The sequence below is a fragment of the Aquila chrysaetos genome, chromosome 9 (assembly GCF_900496995.4).
Source record: "Aquila chrysaetos chrysaetos chromosome 9, bAquChr1.4, whole genome shotgun sequence".
In the NCBI taxonomy this organism is placed as follows: Eukaryota; Metazoa; Chordata; class Aves; order Accipitriformes; family Accipitridae; genus Aquila; species Aquila chrysaetos.
The window spans coordinates 29,943,905-29,962,836 of NC_044012.1; the positions used below are offsets into that span (position 1 = coordinate 29,943,905).

At 63.2% G+C, this 18,932-nt stretch overlaps 2 protein-coding genes across 5 annotated transcripts; both read left to right on the top strand.

The window, feature by feature from the left end:
* The first annotated feature begins 683 nt into the window (after positions 1-683).
* LOC115345768 (glycolipid transfer protein) lies at positions 684-3,921 on the top strand. Its single transcript, XM_030025131.2, has 5 exons — positions 684-903; positions 1,750-1,811; positions 2,139-2,272; positions 2,591-2,741; positions 3,048-3,921. Exons 1-5 carry the CDS (start codon positions 801-803, stop codon positions 3,228-3,230), a joined length of 633 nt encoding a protein of 210 aa, XP_029880991.1. The 5' UTR covers positions 684-800; the 3' UTR covers positions 3,231-3,921.
* A 780-nt stretch (positions 3,922-4,701) lies between these two features.
* On the top strand, positions 4,702-14,263 carry TRPV4 (transient receptor potential cation channel subfamily V member 4). Of its 4 annotated transcripts, none has more exons than XM_030025078.1 (16): positions 4,702-4,773; positions 7,553-8,009; positions 9,079-9,251; positions 9,481-9,633; positions 9,889-10,029; positions 10,131-10,429; positions 10,916-11,095; positions 11,175-11,333; positions 11,460-11,552; positions 11,748-11,821; positions 11,932-12,097; positions 12,320-12,386; positions 12,633-12,949; positions 13,091-13,218; positions 13,447-13,568; positions 13,735-14,263. In XM_030025078.1, exons 2-16 carry the CDS (start codon positions 7,633-7,635, stop codon positions 13,875-13,877), a joined length of 2,592 nt encoding a protein of 863 aa, XP_029880938.1. In that variant the 5' UTR covers positions 4,702-4,773; positions 7,553-7,632; the 3' UTR covers positions 13,878-14,263. The 4 variants fall into 4 exon arrangements, with proteins under 4 accessions (XP_029880938.1, XP_029880941.1, XP_029880939.1 ...); XM_030025081.1 differs by lacking the exon at positions 4,702-4,773 and adding an exon at positions 4,996-5,205; XM_030025079.1 differs by lacking the exon at positions 4,702-4,773 and adding an exon at positions 7,126-7,358.
* Positions 14,264-18,932: the final 4,669 nt, after the last annotated feature.

Sequence of the window (18,932 nt, forward strand, 5' to 3'; positions counted from 1 at the left end):
GGTGGCAGCCAGAGGCCCCCCCCGCATGTGCCACCGCCGGTGACACGCGGGTCCCAGCCTCGGCCTTGTGCCGGCACCTTCCATGTGAGCCGAAGACTGGTATCGCCCCATGACCTGTTTTTCCAGAATAGCTGGTAAAAACACCAGATCTGGGGCTCTGTCATGGGTAAATTCCCTCTCCCACTGTGGGGAGGGCGAGCTCACCCAGCCTGGACAGAGCTCAGTGTCCTTTAAAATTAATCACTAATTAATCACTCCCACGTTCGGCTTTGGGTTGTTTTCCCAGCGCAGGCCAAGGCCCCGCTAACCAAACCATCTGCTCCCGATGAAAAATTTATCTCCCCTAAATAATTAACGACCACCAGCCAGGAATGCTGCACCTGGCCAGGGGAGGAACGAACGGCGGTGGGGGAAGATCCGATTTCACCCCCCCGCCCCGCCGCTACCGGGGCAGGGCCTGCAGGCGCCCGTGAGGCCCGGAGCGGGGGATGAACCGGGGTGAGGTGAGGGCAGGCGGACGCCCAAATCGGCCGGGCCGGGGCGAGGGGGCTGAGGAGGCTGTGAGGGGAGCAAAGCCCCGCCCCTCAACACCGTCCCCACCGCCCCTCTAGGCCCGCCGCCACGCCCCGATTGGCGGTGGGGCGGGTGGGCGGTGCACGGTCATTGGTCGGAGCGGCGGGGGCGGGGCGCGGCGGAAGCGCGCTGCCAGGTCGGGCGGTGGGGCCGGTCCCGGTGCGGGTCCCGGTGCGGGTCCCGGTGCGGAGCGGTGAGGGCCGGGCCGGGCCGGGCCGGGCCAGGCCATGGCGCTGCTGCTGGAGCACGAGTTCAAGCCGCTGCCGGCCGATAAGCAGATCGAGACGCTGCCCTTCCTGGAGGCTGTGGCGCACCTGCCGCCCTTTTTCGGTGAGCCTGGTCCGGCCGTCTGCGAGGGCGGGAGCTGCGGCAGGGCCCAGCCCGGTACCGGCCCCGCCGCCGCGCCCGGCTGTGACCGTCTGCGGGCAGAGGGCCTCGGGTGCCGCCGGTCCGGGTAGCCCCACCCCAGTCCTAGGGGTCCCCCGGTTCTGGGTCGTCCCCCCATCCCCGGTCCTGGAGCCCCGGTCAGTGCTCAGCCCCGGGCCCGGCTGCTCCCCCCCCCCCCCCCCCCCCCCCGGTGCCTCGTGCCCTCCCGGGGAAGCAGCCTGGCGGGACCGGGGTTGCATCACGGTCCTGTCAAACCCGCTGAGCAACCCCCGTTGGGAAACATCCCGACGCCAGGGCCCGGATGCCTTCCCCTGGTACACCCCGGCCGGAGGCATCGCTCCAGGGTGGGCAGCTCCCGGCTGGCCTACGGATCCCACCCGCCACCTCTCACCCCGTGTCAGGGACGGAGCAGGCGCTGCCGGGACCGTGGGTGCATGCCGTCCCAGCCGCCCTCGTGCCACGACGTCTGCGCCATCCCGCTGCCATCCACAATGTCAGCTATTGTGTGATGGCGGCGTGGCAGGGCTCAACCGGGCAGGACACGGGCAGAGAGGGTCTTGTGTCCGTCGTGTCACTCCGGACCATCACATCGGGGCCGCGTCCTGGAGCCGGGGGGTTGGAGGGTCGCTGGCGGGGCCATGTGCGAAGCCTGAAGAGCCCTTTGCTGGTGCGTGTCTCGGTCGGTGTCTTGGCTGCGGTTAAGGTGAAACTTGTTGTTTACGGCTCGGGACTTTGCCGTGTCTCCTGTGTCCCCTAAAGACTAATAGGCCTCTCTCCATGTTTCCACAGATTGCCTGGGGACTCCCATCGTCTACTCGCCAGTCAAAGCAGACCTGACTGGAAATATCAAGGTAGGAAGGGATGCAGGAGGGCTCGGGGCGGGGGTGAACCCCCAGGCAGAGATGCTGTGGGATTGGAGAGGCAAGACCGGGAGGCCTTTAAAAGGGCTTTTCTTCCCATGGGGGCTTTCGGGCTCAGCAGCAGCTCGTCTCAGTCGCGTGTGTTTGTTAATGGGGTTCCCTGGCGAAAGCACCGTTTAGTGGCCACGGTGCTCGCTGCAGGCACCACGTTTTCCCCATGCCACAGCCGTAAGCTCCAGCCTGGCTGCTGTCCGGTGCCACCCGCTGCCGCTCTACCCGGCAGCTCCCGGGAGCCAACCCTGCCTTCTCTACCCTCAGAAAATCCGGGCGGTTTACGACTCCAACCCTGCCAAGTTCAAAACGCTGCAGAACATCCTGGAGGTGGAGAAGGAGATGCACGGCTCAGCCTGGCCCAAGACGGGCGCGACGCTGGCACTGATGTGGTTGAAAAGGTGACTCATGGTGTTGGTGCTCCGGGCTGTGTCCCAGCACGTGGGGAGCTCGTTGAACGCTGGCCAGAGCCTGCTGCGGAGAGCGTGGATCTGGCTGGTCCCTTCGGGCTGGGTCTTGCTGGGATAGCACGGGGTGCTGCATTTTGGGGAGCAGGAATACGCAGGGGCAGGCATCAGCTCTGCGAGGGGGGTGTGCTGCCAGGGCTGTGGGTTTTTGGGAGGAGCCTGGATATGCAGCAGGCTTGGGGGGTGCTTTGCAGGAGGCTGGCAAGCAGCATCCCCTTCCCCACCCCCCCATCACCTCCTCTCTTCTCACAGGGGCCTGAAGTTCATGCTGGTGTTGCTGCAGAGCATCTCCGACGGTGAGCGGGATGAGGAGCATCCGAACCTCATCCGGGTGAATGCCATGAAGGCTTACGAGATCGCGCTGAAGAAATACCACGGCTGGATGCTGCAGAAGCTGTTCATGGTGAGCGTTCCCGTCTCCATAGAGGAAAGCCCAATTGCTCCGTTAGTTGCCCCGAGAAGTGATGTGCTTTAGAGGAACAAAGGCTTGGAAACATGGGAAGCTGCTGATCTATTTTGAGCAGTATTTCCAGGGGACCCTCTCTGCACATCCCTGCTTCTCTGAGGGTGGCTTCTCCAGCCACCATCCCCAAGGTTGTTCCTGAGCGCTCAGAGGTGCACAGGAACAACCCAAACCAGGGTCCTGCATGTGGAATGGGGAGGGCTTTGAGTTTGTGGGAGCCTTACAGCTTCTTCCCCTGTTTTACAGGGCTCAGTCTATGCTCTTCCGTACAAATCGGATTTGCTGAAGGCATTAGAGAAGGGTAAAGACGTCAAAGAGGAGGAAAGCATAGAGAAGATTCATCAGTTTCTCTCGAGGGTCACTCCCATCCTGGATGCGATTTATGAGATGTACACAAAGATGAACGCCGAGCTGAGCTACAAAGCCTAAGGCTTGCACGGGACTGGCAGGGCTGAAATAAGGTGTGATGGGTGCTACCTGTGTCTTAATCACTGAGGCGGCCAGGGCTGCTCCGGGCTGTCAGGCGACTTTGATTCTCCTCTGGATCTGCAGTGGATAACCTGTTTTCTTAAAAAAAAAAAAAAAAAAAAAATTCATTTTCTATTGAGAATATGGCAATAAAACAATTGTACCCCATGTTATCGTAGGATTTCTCAAGCTTTTGTACTAAAGAGGAAAAACAAGTGTTTCTAGTCCTAACCACCGGGTTCGTGTCTACTGCGGTATGGGGAATGAAGCGCGGCTGGCGGCAGCGTCCCACTGATGCTGCCTTGACTCTTGGACTGCACTGCTGCACCCTCAGCTGCGCTGCGCCTGGTACCTGCTGCATGCTGACGGGCGCCCTATCGGCACCCGAGTGAGAAACTTTCCGAATGATGCCAACGGTGCCCGTGGCAGAGGAGCTGATGATTTTCCCCAGTGACCCCCAGTTCCTCCAGCGCCTCCATGGGAGCATGTCCCCTCTGCTGGGACGACCGCACCAGCCGAAGCCGGGGGACTGTCCTGACACGGTGTTTGTGGGAGCACATGTTGCCTTGTTCACCGACCGCCTTACAGTGCTGCCGAGCCCCATGTTGGCGGGGCAGGGAAGCAAAGTTTAATAAAAACTCATGGTAACCTCGGCCTGGGCAGCTGTTTCGGGGCTTGTTCCTGGGGGGCTGTTTCAGGGAGGGAGATTTGGGGGGCTTTTCCTGGGGGGGCTGTTTTCAGGAGAGTTTTGGGGGCTCTTCCCTGTGGGGGCTGTTTCAGGGAGGTTGTTCTGGGGGGCTTGTTTTGGGGAGGGATTGTTTTGGGGAGACTCTGTCGGGGCTGTTCCTGGTAGGGGGGTGTTTTGGGAAGGGTGTTTTGAGGCTGTTCCTGGGGGGGGCTGTTTCAGGGAGGGTGTTTTAGGGATGGTGTTTCAGGGGGCTGTTTTGGGGAGGGTCTTTCGGGGGCCTGTTCCTGGGGGGGCTGTTTTGGGGAGAGTGTTTTGAGGTTGTTCCTGGGGGGCTGTTTCAGGGAGGCTGTTTTGGGGGACTGTTGCTGGGGGGGGCTGTTTCAGGGATGTTGTTCTGGGGAGGGTGTTTTGGGGAGGGTGTTTCGGGGGGCTGTTCCTGGAGGGTCTGTTTCAGGGAGGTTGTTCTGGGGGGCTGTTCCTGGGGGGGCTGTTTTGGGAGAGCGTTTTGAGGTTGTTCCTGAGGGGGGGGGGGCTGCTTCAGGGAGGGTGTTTCAAGGAGGGTGTTTGGGGGGGCTCTTCCTGGTGGGGGGGGCTGTTTCGGGGAGGGGTTTCCGGGGCTGCTCCGGGCCGTGCCGGTGCCCGGGTGCCGGCAGGAGCGGAGCGGAGCGCAGGGGGCGGGCGGGGGCCGCTCCCGCAGGCGGGTCCCGGTGCCTCCCGCCCCCGGTGCCGGACCGGGGAGGGGCCGTTCTCCGGGACGGGCCCCGCGGCGACTCCCCGGCGCCGGAGCCTGCGGGACCCTTCGCGGGACGTGCCGCGGTACGGGCCGGGAGCGGAGCGGGCAGCCGGGGGGGGGGGGGGGACGGGACGTGGGGTCCCGCAAAAACGGGGGGCGGCACGACCGTGGCGGGGGCCGGGACGCAGGTACCGGGGCGGGACACGGGGACCGGGGCAGGATGGAGCCCCGGGGTAGGACAGGGAGACCGGGGCAGGATGGAGCCCCGGGGTGGGACACGGGGAGTGGGGCAGGATGGAACCCCCGGGGCAAGGGCAGGGCTGCAGGCCGAGGTAGGCCAGGCAGGTGCAGACCCCCTGGCACTGTGGGGTCCTGACCTGTCAGGCCAATTTGGGCTCTCACTGCTCCGAGGGTGAGGGGCTGGGTGCGTTCCCACCGGGAGCTTTGAAGAGGGGGTCACCAACGGCTCTGAAAGTCATCCCTTGGACCACGGTGAGTTCACGGCTCTCGCCCAGGTGAGCGCGGTCCTGGCGGTGCGGTTTATTTTGGAAGGTGGCTGGTTCACTCCGGATGAGCGTTTCCACCGGGGCTGGACATGAACACTGCAATGTGGTTTCAGTGATTCATTCTTACCCAGAGCCCTTCGCGCTTTAGTTTGAGGAACACTTTAACCACCTGCTAATGGGGTATCCTCCCTGCCACCCGCCCAGGGCATGCCCCTGCACATCCCGGTGTTGGTGCCGGTGTCCGTGCCCCCACGGTGGGCTGGAGTGGGAGACTAACTGGGGATACTGGTCTGGCTGGGAGGTAACTTGGTGGAAAGCTGGGGAGAGGTGGGATCACACGTGGGGGAGCGGGCGGGAGGGTTTGCGTTGGGTGGGAGAGCCAGAGCCATGCCTCAGCGTGTGGTGAGCTGCGCCGACTCATTTATTCCATGGGGTGAGGAAGTCTGAAAAATAAAAAACCCAAATAACGAACAAGCCAAATAAAACCCCATTGACAGCACCTTTCCTGGCAGCAGCTGGACCCGTGGGAGCGCCCAGACTGACGGCACCAGCCAGCGAGCCCGTCGTTTCCGACGTGAGCTTCCTGCCCCGGTCCCTGGCGGCAGCGCCGGCTCCTGGCCCCACCCGCCCTTTCCACTTGTCCCCTCACTTCTGCCCCGTGTCTCCCTGGGCATCCCCGGGGCTGCCTGCTGCCCGGCCGAGTCCCCCGGCCAATGTCCTCAGCTGCTTCCTACAGGGAACCATGTCCTGTGCCGGTGGCTCCCTGGCTCTGCCCTGGGCTCCAGCCGCATGTGACAGCCCGCACCATGTTTGGGCTTTTCCCTAAAGCTGTGCCTGTCTGGGGCTGGGATTCCCAACGCAGCTCAGAGGGGTCCGGCGCTCCGTCGCCTTGCGCAGCCCGCAGGGTCAGCGTGCTTGGCAATCCCCTCTTCTCTGTTGTCCAAGGACAAACATGGCCGTGCAAGGGCCCGTATTTGCCTGGAGTCGGGGTGTGGGACCTGCGGGCTTTGGCAGGTGCTTGTGGAATTTCTTGCAGAGAGGGCGATGGCAGGAAAGTCAGCAAAGAGGAGAAACCGTGTCGGCTCTGCGGCTCGCCCTGTGTCTCCCGGGGCTGCACTGTCCCTGCTGGGTGTCCCCCAGGGCAGCAGGGAGGAGGGGACTGCTGCCTGGGATCCCCCCACTGCTGCACGATTTCGGGGCCGTTTGCAGCCCTCATCCCCCCCATGTCCCTGGGAGCATCGTGGGCCACCGCCGTGGGGCTGCCATGGGCAGCTGTGGGACACGCTGCCTAATTAGAAGCACGTTATCCGACAGAGATCCCTGCCCGTCCCGGGAGGGCCCAGCCTGCCATTATGGCTCGTTGTACAAAGCTGCAGCCCAGCAGCAAATGATACGTTTCCCGGCTGCTTTTTCTGTCCCGGGACCCGCAGGGAGGGCTGAGCTCCCCCGAGGCAGGAGCTGGGCTGAGCCTTAACACTGCTGTGTTTTGTGGGTGTGTTTTGCTGGAAAGCGGGGCTGGGGGACAACCCAGGGTCACTCACCTGCCTGTCCGTGCCCCTGCCAGCACCGCCTGCCCAGAGGGACCTGGCAGGCAGGGCGCGGCGGTTCCCGTGCCATGGTGCAATCCTTTGCTGTCCGTGCTGGTAGCGTGGCTCTCCTGCAGCCCCGTTTCCTCTGGGTAACCTAAACCCATAATTTCTTGTCCTAACCACTGCTCCCGCCAGGCAGCACCCACAGGCTGCGACCTCCCCATGCTGCGTCCATCCCCTTCCCGGTGCCCAGTGTGGCCGTGCCGGCACCGCCGGCTCCCACAGCCAGATCCCACTGAGCCCCCCAAGGCTGCGGGAGTGGTGGGGCATCGAGGACCAGCCCCGGCTCTGCTCCCAGCCCTGCTCCCAGCCCCGCTGCGGCGGCAGCTCCTCGCTGCCTCTGGGCGCTTCTCTGGGAAGCGGGGTGTATCCCAGGAATGTTTTCTTTCCTTGGGCGGCAGATCGGAGCACACAGGGTCTGCTCTGTGCCCTGTCCTGGGCTGCACCCAAGCTGACCGCAGTGGGGAGAGGCAGCGGGGCCGGGCTCGCCCTTGCCCATTACAGCTGCGCTTTGAAGCCGGCAGCACCACAGCCGGTGGGGCCTCTGCAGAGGTGAGGGGTCCCCACGGCTGGGTAGGTGGGCACTGAGGAGAGTCAGGGCAGGCAGGAGCAGCTGGGAGACCCTGGGCTGCAGGGGGTCTCGCTGGCCCCAACAGCTGCCGGGGTCGGTGTGGGATCTGCTCCCACGTCGGGGCACGGTGCCCCGTGGGAGAGGATGGGGAGGGACAGGGGTTATTTGGGGATGACATTGGGTTTTCCTCTGCCAGGTCTCCCGCTCTCGTGGAAAGAGCTGGGGGTTGCAGCCGCGCAGGCAGGCTGCTCGTGCCTGTCCCCCTGGCCAGGGAGCATGGCAGATGCCGAAGACCCCCCACGCGCTGCTGGCAGTGATGCCGGTGAGGGGCCGGGGGATGACGGTTCTCTCCAGAATGACTCCTTTCCTCTCTCCTCGCTGGCCAACCTGTTCGAGAGCGAGGACACCCCATCCTCTGCTGAGGCAGCCCGGGGCCCCCCCGGCACTGGGGATGGAAAGCAAAACCTCCGCATGAAATTCCACGGGGCTTTCCGGAAAGGCGCCCCGAAGCCCATGGAGCTGCTGGAGGCTACCATCTATGAGTCGGCTGTGGTCCCCGCACCCAAGAAAGCCCCCATGGACTCCCTCTTTGACTATGGCACCTACCGCCACCACCCCAGCGAGAACAAGCGCTGGCGCAGGAGGGTTGCGGAGTGAGTACGGCGATGCCCGTGCACCCCGGTGCTGGCAGGGAGTGATGGGGTGGGGGGCACCCCGGGCACGCTGGGTGCAACATGACGGGTATGGGGATGCTCAGCAGCTGGGGATGGGGACAGACCCCTCGTGGCTCTCTGGGTGGTCCTTTGGGGTGCTTTGGGCAGGGGGTGCCATACACAGAGAGCAGCTCCCAGCCAGGCCCAGTGGCAGCGCTGGGCTGCGCCACGCTGCCCCGTGCCATGCCACGGTGCCCTGTGCCACTCCACAGCGTGGGTCTGCAGCCCCGCTGTGCTGTGGGGCCGAGAGCGTGGCTCCCCTTCCCCCTTTGCCGGTGCCGTGAAAGAGGCTCTGTGCGCCCAGCCGCTCCCCTGGCCGGTGCGGACGTCTGGCTCCCCGGCATGAAAGGGCTTTTCAGGAGGGCCTCCACCCTCCCCGCGCCAGGAAACCGGAGCCGGGGGGGGGGGCAGCCCGCGGCTGGGCACACAATGCCCCTCTGTGCTGGGCACCTGGGGCGGCCGCCGTGTCCCCCCGCCACTGTCCTCACCCCAGGGGTGCAGCCTGGCTAGGTCCCTCGAGTGGCCAGGGATGCAGGTGGGTGGAGGGGGCCAGGATGCCCCACGTGTCCCCTGCCCCAGAGACCCCTGGCTGGGGCAACTGCCATCCATCCTCCTCCCCCGCCATTCCCGGTGCCCGGAGCTGGCCGGTTGTCCCGCTGCCGCCGACTGCTCCGACCGGTCTGGCTTTGCCCACGGCGCTGGAGCGTGACTGAACCCGAGGCCCGTGCCTGCTGGGAGGGACACGGTTGGGGCCCAAAATATTGCAGCACCCGGCTGGGAGCTGGCAAGATGCCCACCAGCCCCTGTGGGCAATACTGGGAGGTGGGATGCTGGGAGAACTGGGCTGCTGTGGGTGGGGAGGCTGCCCCGGCCCCGTGGGTGACCCTGGCTGGGGGGTGCCCCCAGCTGCCTATGCCCTTCCGTGGCAGCTAAGCACCCTCAAGCTCATTGCATGGGTGGGAAACTGAGGCAGCGGCTCTGGACCCCAGTGCTGGCGCTTCTCCTGCAGGAAGCAGGCGCCGGGCATGAAGGCGCCGGCTCCCAACCCGCCCCCCGTCCTCAAGGTCTTCAACAGACCCATCCTTTTCGACATTGTCTCCCGGGGGTCCCCGGCTGGCCTGGATGGGCTCCTCTCCTTCCTCCTCACCCACAAGAAGCGCCTGACCGATGAGGAGTTTCGAGGTGAGCACCTGGAGCTGGTTCTGCTCTGGGACTGGGGCTGCGCCATGCCACCAGTGGTCCCCGTGTCCCCTCAGGAATGGTGATGCATAGCCCTGGCACGGGGAGGCTGCAATGTGCGGCGCCCGGGAGGAGCTGGGGATTTGACCAGGGAGTGCAGGGGTGCAGGGCTGGGCACCCCCATAGCCTGGTGGGCTCGCCCTGGCCCCCCCTCAGGACCCTCTGCTCCCAGAGCCCTCCACGGGGAAGACCTGCCTGCCCAAGGCGCTGCTCAACCTGAGCGGGGGCAGGAATGACACCATCCCCCTCCTCCTTGACATCGCCGAGAAGACGGGCAACATGCGGGAGTTCATCAACTCACCCTTCAGGGATGTCTACTACCGAGGTAGGGGGGCACGGGGGTGCTGCTAGACCTGCCCGGGCATGGAGGACCCCAGGGAGGTTTGGGGACCGGAGCAGCAGGGACCCTGGGGAGGATGGAGGGTGCTGGCAGGTTGGGGACCAAAGCAGCGAGGACCCTAGGGAGGCTGAGGAGCTCCAGGGGGGCTTGGCGACTGCAGCAGCAGGTACCCTGGGAAGGCCAGAGACCTGGGGGAAGTCACGGGGTGAGACGGGGGGCTGACAGGTACCGGCGGTGCAGGTCAGACAGCCCTGCACATCGCCATCGAGCGCCGCTGCAAGCACTACGTGGAGCTGCTGGTGGAGAAGGGAGCAGATGTGCATGCCCAGGCCCGCGGCCGCTTCTTCCAGCCCAAGGACGAGGGCGGCTACTTCTACTTTGGTGAGTGGGGAGGGAGCCGGTGGGTTGCTCGGGGGGCACCGCCTGCACCCCAGGGATGCCCCGGCGGCAGGCTGAGTCCCGACAGCGTGCTGTCCCTGCAGGCGAGCTGCCCCTCTCGCTGGCCGCCTGCACCAACCAGCCCCACATCGTGCACTACCTGACGGAGAACGGGCACAAGCAGGCGGACCTGCGGCGCCAGGACTCTCGTGGCAATACCGTGCTGCACGCCCTGGTCGCTATTGCCGACAACACCCGCGAGAACACCAAGTTCGTCACCAAGATGTACGACCTGCTCCTCGTCAAGTGTGCCAAGCTCTTCCCCGACACCAACCTGGAGGCGCTGCTCAACAACGATGGCCTCTCCCCCCTCATGATGGCTGCCAAGACCGGCAAGATTGGGGTATGGTGACCCCCCCGAGCTGCAATCCGTCTGCCACGCCGCCCCCGTCAGCTCTTGGCTGAGCCCTGTCGCACTCGGTGCACGTCCCCGACAGCAGTGAGCAGCACGGCTTCCCTCTGCAGATGATGCTAGAAACCTGCATGTGCAGCCTATTAACCTGGCTAATTAACCTTTCCCTAATTAACCCCAGGCTCTCGGTACATCCTGTCTTTTCCCTTGACTTGCCCTCGTCCTCCAGTGGTGTGGGCAGGGGGGTCGTTAAAAATGCAAAAGCTGCAGCATCCTGGGGGGCTGCCTGCCTGCTGCGACGGTGTCCCTGCACTCCAGGAGCACCTCAGGCCCCCGTGGGGTGCAGGGGGGTGGGTTGGGGTGTGCAGCAGTGGAAGGGGAGCTGCCTAGAGTGGGGTGGGAGGAGGGAAGGGTGTCCCGAGCAGGCGGGGGCCAGATGCGGGTTTGCCCACGGGCGAGTGGTCCTCCCTCCGGTAGATCTTCCAGCACATCATCCGACGGGAGATCACGGACGAGGACGCCCGGCACCTCTCGCGGAAGTTTAAGGACTGGGCGTACGGCCCCGTCTACTCCTCCCTCTACGACCTCTCCTCACTGGACACCTGCGGGGAGGAGGTGTCCGTGCTGGAGATCCTTGTCTACAACAGCAAGATTGAGGTGCGCAGGGACTGGGGGAGTGGGGGACCGGGAGGACCATGGGGCTGGGTCCCCGCTGACAGCGCCCGTGTCCCACCAGAACCGCCATGAGATGTTGGCCGTGGAGCCCATCAACGAGCTGCTGCGTGACAAGTGGCGCAAGTTCGGGGCTGTCTCCTTCTACATCAGCGTGGTCTCCTACCTCTGCGCCATGGTCATCTTCACCCTTGTCGCCTACTACCGCCCCATGGAAGGCCCCGTGAGTCCCGTGTCACCGTGGCACAGCCCCATGGGCCAGCAACTCCTGGCAGGGGGGGTTTGCCGGGTCTCTGCCCCAAGCAGCCCTGCCACAGTGGAGCAGCTCAGCTCTGTCCTTTCCCCGCAGCCCCCCTACCCGTACATCACCACTGTTGACTACCTGCGCCTGGCTGGGGAGATCATCACCCTTCTCACCGGCATCCTCTTCTTCTTCACAAATGTCAGTGTGGGGAGGCGGGGGGTCCTCCCATGGGATGGCCGAGCCCTCCTGGTCTCCATGCAAGGAGTGACTCGAGGGCGACAGCCCCGTGTCCTGAGGCATCAGCCCCTGCCGCGATGCCCCCAGGACACCGGGACCCTGCCGCGAAGGGGCTTGCTCCCCTGACCCCCCCCAACCTCTCCCTCTTTCCTCCAGATCAAAGATCTGTTCATGAAGAAGTGCCCAGGCGTGAACTCCTTCTTCATAGATGGCTCCTTCCAGCTGCTCTAGTACGTGGGGAACCCCTGGGGCCTCCCCGAGCCACAGCACCCCCGGGCTTGCAAGGGGCAGTAGCCGACGATGGCTGTGGGTGCAGGGTCTGACCCCAGCTCTCCTCCAGCTTCATCTACTCGGTGCTGGTGATCGTCACGGCAGGGCTGTACCTGGGCGGCATCGAGGCGTACCTGGCCGTCATGGTCTTCGCGCTGGTCCTGGGCTGGATGAATGCGCTGTACTTCACCCGGGGGCTCAAGCTGACGGGGACCTACAGCATCATGATCCAGAAGGTCTGGTGGGGTCAGGGGTCTTCTTCCCCAGCAGGGCTGGTTCTCCTATGGATGTGTGGCCCAAAAGGAGGGTCCTCCATGCTTTCTTTAGGGTTTCTTGTGGTTCACCAATGCCCTGCTCTCAGCCCGACCATCTCTGCGGCACGGCTCGGCCATGGTGCCTGGGCACACAGCTGGGCACTGTGGTCGAGCATTTCTCACCCCACTCTCCATCACTTGCAGATCCTCTTCAAAGACCTTTTCCGCTTCCTCCTGGTCTACTTGCTCTTCATGATCGGCTATGCGTCAGGTAGGCGCCTGGCTGGCAAGCTGGGGCTCAGGGGAAGGACAAGCCCTGCGGCACGGCATGGCACAGCATGGCAGGGCAGGGGTCTGCAGAGCCCCTGCTCCATCCTGTTCATCTGCAGGCTCAGCCTTTGCCTCCTCCTGTGGTGGAGAGGGGCTCGGCCAGCGTGGAGCTGTGTGGGGGCCTCTTGTGAACCCCATCCTTGCTGCTGCCTCCACGGACTTGCCATCCCTGTCCCTCCTCCCGCAGCTCTGGTGTCCCTCCTCAACCCGTGTCCCAGCAGTGAGTCCTGTGGCGAGGAGCAGTCCAACTGCACGGTGCCCACCTACCCCTCCTGCCGGGACAGCCAGACCTTCAGCACCTTCCTGCTCGACCTCTTTAAGCTCACCATTGGCATGGGTGACCTGGAGATGCTTGAGAGTGCCAAGTACCCTGGTGTCTTCATCATCCTCCTCGTCACCTACATCATCCTCACCTTTGTGCTCCTCCTCAACATGCTCATCGCTCTCATGGGTGAGACCGTGGGCCAAGTCTCCAAGGAGAGCAAGCACATCTGGAAGCTGCAGGTACCACCCCGGGGCTGCCTGTGCCAGGGAGGGGCTGCAGCACTGCAGCACCCCAAGTTCCATCAAAGCAGCACCACCTGGGCAAGGGACTCCCATGCCAGCATTCCCAAGCGGCTGAGGGGTCCCTGATGTCCCCGGCAGTGGGCCACCACCATCCTGGACATCGAACGCTCCTTTCCTGTGTTCCTGCGGAGAGCCTTCCGCTCGGGGGAGATGGTCACTGTGGGGAAGGGCACCGATGGGACACCTGACCGCCGCTGGTGCTTCAGGTAAAGGCAGGCACCCTCGGGAGCTGGGGACCAGGAGCAGCTGAGCCTCTCCCACTGCAGCGAGCAGCATTTTGGGGTGATGGTGCCGTGCTTTTGTTTGCTGGGTAGTTTGTACTAATCTGGAGCCAGGTGGCATTACTGGTGGCGGGATGGCGCAGGGATGCAGGAGCTGATGCTCTGGCACCCAGCCGCTCCATGCAGCCCTTCCGGGTCTGACCGTCCCTGCAGGGTGGACGAGGTGAACTGGTCCCACTGGAACCAGAACCTGGGCATCATCAGCGAGGACCCGGGCAAGAGCGACACGTACCAGTACTATGGCTTCTCCCACACCGTGGGCCGGCTGCGGAGAGGTAGGCATGGTGCTGTGGGCTGGGAGCATCCCTTGGGATGCTGATTGCAGCCTCTGATGAGCCCCAAGAGCAGATTTGCTTTGGGGCCTGGGTGGCACAGGGCTGACCAGCAAGGTGGGAGCAGCCACAGGCTCCTGACTCTGACAAATTCCTGCCATCTCTGCAGATCGCTGGTCGACGGTGGTGCCACGCGTGGTGGAGCTCAACAAGAGCTGCCAGCCGGAGGAGGTGGTGGTGCCGCTGGGGACCATGGGGACGGTGGAGACGCGGGAGCGGCGGCATGGCCAGGCCCCGAGCTCCCCGCTCTAGCAAAGCGGTGCTGGGAGCCGATGGACTCTGCCCGGGCCCCCGGCACGGCCCCGGCACAGCCAGCAGGATCAAGGACTAGGCTGGACGGTGCTTGTCTGCTCCTCAGGGATTCATGCAGCCTCTGTCCCTCCAGCAGCTGTTGTCCTGGTGGGTGTCCAGCCTGGATGGGGGGTCCTGGCTCTGCCCTGGTGGTCTCCGGCTCACTCAGATGAGCTCCAGTGCTGCCGCTTCGCTTTGCCACACTGGGGCTGTTGGCTGTGCCAGGCTGGGAACCTCTGCCGCGGGCAGGGTGCAGGGAGCATGGCCCCCTCCACCCACAAAGGCCAATGGTTTTTGCTACATGTTTTTGCACAAGATTTATATGACTATTTATTTAGCAATAAAGACTGGCCTGCCGCCGCTGCCTCCTCCTGGCATTGACTGATTCCAGCTGGGAGAGCGTCGCTGCAGGCAGGTCTCTGGGAGGGAGGCAGGAGCTTGCTGCTCCCTGTGCCATGGTGGAAGGCCACCCAACACACTGAGCTCACGCTCCTCTGCAGACGGACCCTCCCGTGGTGCCCTGTGCCACCTGGAGCCTGCTGCCAACCTGGCAGGGCACTGTGATGGTACGGAGTGGGCAGAAGCCCACGGGACGCTGGGCAGAGCACCATGTGCCTGCAGATGGGCAGGGCCGCACCGAGCAGCGGATGGGGTCGTGGCTGGCTGCAGCACCCAGTGTCACCCTCCTGGCCTTGGCTGCTCTGCCTGGGAGATGGGAGAGCCCGGCCCTGGCAGCCCTGCGCTCATCCGGAGGTGCGTGGCCAGCAGCGCACAGCTGCCGTTGCATGGCTGCAGTACGTGGGTATGATGCACAGCTGCAGTGCACAGCTATGCTAGATGGCTGCGGTGCAGAGCTGCGGTGCAGGGCCCACGGCGCAGGGTCGGCGATGCCCGACTGCATCCCGTCGGGGCCGCTGTTCCACTGGAGGGCACCACACACCGCGCAATGCCGGATCCGGCCCCGGCAGGCAGGAGGGAGCCCGGGGCCGGGCCCCGCCGGGCTCCTGCCCCACGGCCGGCCGGGCAGGCTGTGGGGCTGGGCAGCCCCGGGCTGGGGGCAGCCGGACCGGGGGCAGCCGAACCGGGGGCGAACCGAGGGTCTGCGGCCGAGCTGGGCACCCGCCCCGGTGTCCCTGCGCACCCCTCGCCCTGTCCTCGGGTGGGGACGAGCCTGCGGGATGCGAGTCCGCGGGATGAGGCCGGTGTCCTGCTCCTGCTGGCTGCCCTTGCGATGTCCTGCTGTCGGGCAGGGAATGGGGGTGAAGCGGGGGGGCTGGGGGCTGCCCGGCTGGTGCAGGATGAACTCCCGGCAGGATGAGCAGTGGGACAGGCAGTACTGCCTGGGCAGGATGCTCCCCATCCCCATCCCCATCCCCATCCCATCCCTTTCCCCATCCCCTCCCCTCCAATCCCCATCCCATCCCCTCCCCTCCAATCCCCATCCCCTCCCCTCCAATCCCCATCCCATCCCCTCCAATCCCCATCCCATCCCATCGTGCCTCTTTAACCGTGTTGCTCCTTTTCTGCTCATCTCCCCTCGCAGCCATCTGCAAGTTTCCTTTTGCAGCTGGGCATTGTGTAGGTCTGAAGGACTGATTGGGGTGGCACAGTGACTTGGTGGCAGGGACACTGGCCAGGGCCTTGGAGGCAGCCCAGCTCGCTAAGCAAATGATATAGCAGAAAAGGGGACACTTCTTCAAACTTGATTACTCACCGTTAGCTTTAACTGCACTGTCTCCGTTTAAATGTGATTTACATATATCTCTCATATTGTGGTTTAAGTATTTCCCCAGGGTGAGGGAATGAATAAGTTTCATTATCACTGCTTAGGAGAGGCTGAGGTTTCAGCTCTCGGCTCACGCTGCATAATCAAATGAGGACCTGAGCCGGCTCCTGCTTTCACGCCAGCTGTTATTTGAAAATGATAAACTTTGCTTTTGCCCAGCCGGGCGGCCAGGCCCCACCGGGTACACAGCGGCCAGCACTGGCCGGGCAGTGCGGAGCAGCTGGGCGAGCCCCGGCACGGGGCTTGGCTGCCCAGTGTGCCAGAGGTGGGCTCTGTGCCGCGGCTGCCCCCAGCTACAGCGCCGGAGATGGGATTTTCCACCGTAACTGGTAATAAACCAATTTTTTTCCCTCCTGTGCAAATTCTAATGTCCCAAAGCTGAGGGGCCGCACGTGAGCAGGGTGTAAAGTGGTTGGGAGGCAGGAAAGGCGGACATCGGCGTGCCCCAGCACCCTGTGCCATCAGGCTAGACCCCATGGTGGCTCGGTGGGGATGGGGATACCACAGCCACGATGGTGACATCCTGGCATGAGATGCCTCTGCCACCTTTGGGGCTGCAGGACTTGCATTTGGCCCTTTTATACCCTGCTCTGCTAAGCCCTGAGCTATTGCACCCTCTGCCTTCAGGCATGACCATGGAGGTGGTGGGCATCCTGGGGGGCTGGTGGGCTGGGGGTGCTTTGGCGCTGCCCCCTCCCGCCCCCCCACCGCCCTGCCAGCAATGACAAACCCAACAAAAGGAAGAGAAAAGCACTTGTCATCCAGAATGCGGAGCGCGGAAGCAAATTTATTTTTAGATAAATCTAAAGCTTAATTTGTGAAGCTAATATCAATCAAAATGAGAGATGGGGTTTTTTAAGTCTTTTTGCAGCCATGCAATTTATACTGCCTGTCTCTTCTCCTCACTCTCAAGCAGCAAAGGTGGCCGCTAAGTTTAATATCAGCCTCATGCACACCTGCCTTAGAAATTATTATTATTATTATTATTATTATTATTATTATTATTATTATTATTATTATTATTATTATTTTAATAGGAAGATATTTGCAGACCAGAAATGGGATCATTTCTCCCCGCTGCGTTCCTGCAGCGCTCGAGGGGTGCTGCACTCTGCAGGGGTGTGGGATGCCTATGGGGGGTGGTGGCTTTGTCCTGAGTGCTGGGATGCATCTCGGGGGTCCTTGCCCCATCTCCAGCTGGTGTCCACACGCGTGTCGGGTCCCCGGGGGCTCACCTGCGCCCGCCGGAGCTGGCATTGTGGCAGCCCTGGATGGAGGCAGGTGCCCACCAAGGAGGGACCCATTTATTTTGGATTATGCATTTGAAGTCCTCCCGTGTGCAGTGAAATCCTCCTCCAAGAGGGAGCTATCTGAGGGGAGAATTAACCTGCTAAATAATAAAAACCCCGCACACCTCCTAATGAAATGTAATGACTTTGAGACCGGCAAGATGGATCGTGCCGTCGCTCCCAGCCGCTCGCCCTGATTTATGGCAATGTGGGAAATATGATGGAGGCAGCGCTAATGAATCCCCCCCCCCCTCCAAGGAGCACCGGTAATGGAGCAAAGTTTCTCCTGGGGCCCCCAGCGAGGCTCCTTGCACCAGGCAGCCCTGGCCTCAGTAGGATCCCCCCACTTTGGTAGCCCCCAATGCAGGGGGGAGCCCCACAGAGGGGCTGCAGCTGGCACCGCCACCCTGTGCCCAGCACAGAGGGACCCACCAGCACTGCTGTGCTTCAGCCTCACGTTTCTTTTGATGTGGCATCTTTTTAATGACAAAGATCTAAGCAAATATCTTCCTCCAGCCGATCTAATTTTAATGTGTAGACAGGCAATGGCATCCCACCCCCCCCCCCCCAGTAACATTAACCTCTGTGAAAATTTCCTTTTGTCCCAATTTCTCTTTGTTCCCTGGATGGGCTGTCATGCTGCTCACTGCTCGTGACAGAGCGGTCCTCTCCTGGCATGCCATAAATATCGGCAGAACCATGCGCACCATGGTTATGGCAAGAGAGCAAATGAGACAAATGGAGCCATGCTCCCCGGGTGCAGCTGTGGCCGCAGGGCAGCTCCGGGCACGTGGCTGCACGGCTGTGTCCCTGTCCCCATCCCTGTCCCCCCATCCCTGTTCTCCTCCCTGGCAGACCTGGGGGGAGAGCAGCAAAAGAGCAAAAAATAATAATAATAAAGCTTTGCCCCTGACAAACCAGCCCTCTGCCCCCAGTTCACATCCACGGCCATGGTGTGTTTTGGATGCCCCCCCCACCACGCGCAGCTCAGGCTGGTGGGTCGTGGCCTCTCCACGCTGCCGGATGCCTGGCCATGGGCAGCACTGCACCTGCAACCTGCCGTGGGTTTCTGCCAGGGACCGGTCCCGCAGCCAGCGATGGCCATAGGGCAAGGGTGGGCAGGAACCGGTTGAAAAATGATCTGAATTCTGCAGGTGGATAAGTGGAAAATAAAGCAATCGCTGTCCATGCCCTCGCAGCCATGCTGGGGGTCACAGGCAGCTGTGGGCAGGGGTGCGAGCGGGCAGCAGAGCCCCCCGCCGCCCTCAGCCCCCTCCCCGGCCAGGATAACGGCACGCCATATGTCACCGCCGCGGGACGCGGGGGCCGGGGAGACGTGCCCTTCGCCCAGAGCTATTTGGGATTTAATACTATTATCCTAATGCAACCGGCTCTTTGTTCGGGCCAGGAAGCTGCTGCCGGGGCAGAGCAGGGGGGTGGTCAGGGTTAGGGGAGATCAGCCCCCTCCCAGCCCGAGCGGGGTTGCCGGAGACCCCCCCATCCTGCCCCGGCACCAGGAACCCTGCTACTGGGGGGAAAATCGGTGGCAAACTCGCCGCAGACGATGGATGGCAGGGGAGATGCCATCACTGCACCGGTGCCAGCTGCAGGTCCTGGGACGGGGATGCGGTACCTGACCCCCGGCACCCATCACCGGGCCCTCGGGGCTGCGAGAGGCGAGCATCCCGCGGGTGCACGCAGGGCCGCAGCCCTAATCCCGGGGGATTTGGCCCACGTGCGCCCACCTCGCCCGGCCACCCTTTGGTGGTGCCACGCCGGATTAATGGCTCAGCGTTGTTAGCAGGTTATTTATAGGTGCTCCTCCGTGCCCTAAAAATCTGCGGGAGGAAGGCAGGGAGCGAGGGGCTGGGGGGGTCCCAGCTGGGGTGGAGGGGAGCCCAGGGGTGGCCACAGCAAAGCAAAGAGACTCCAGAGCACATG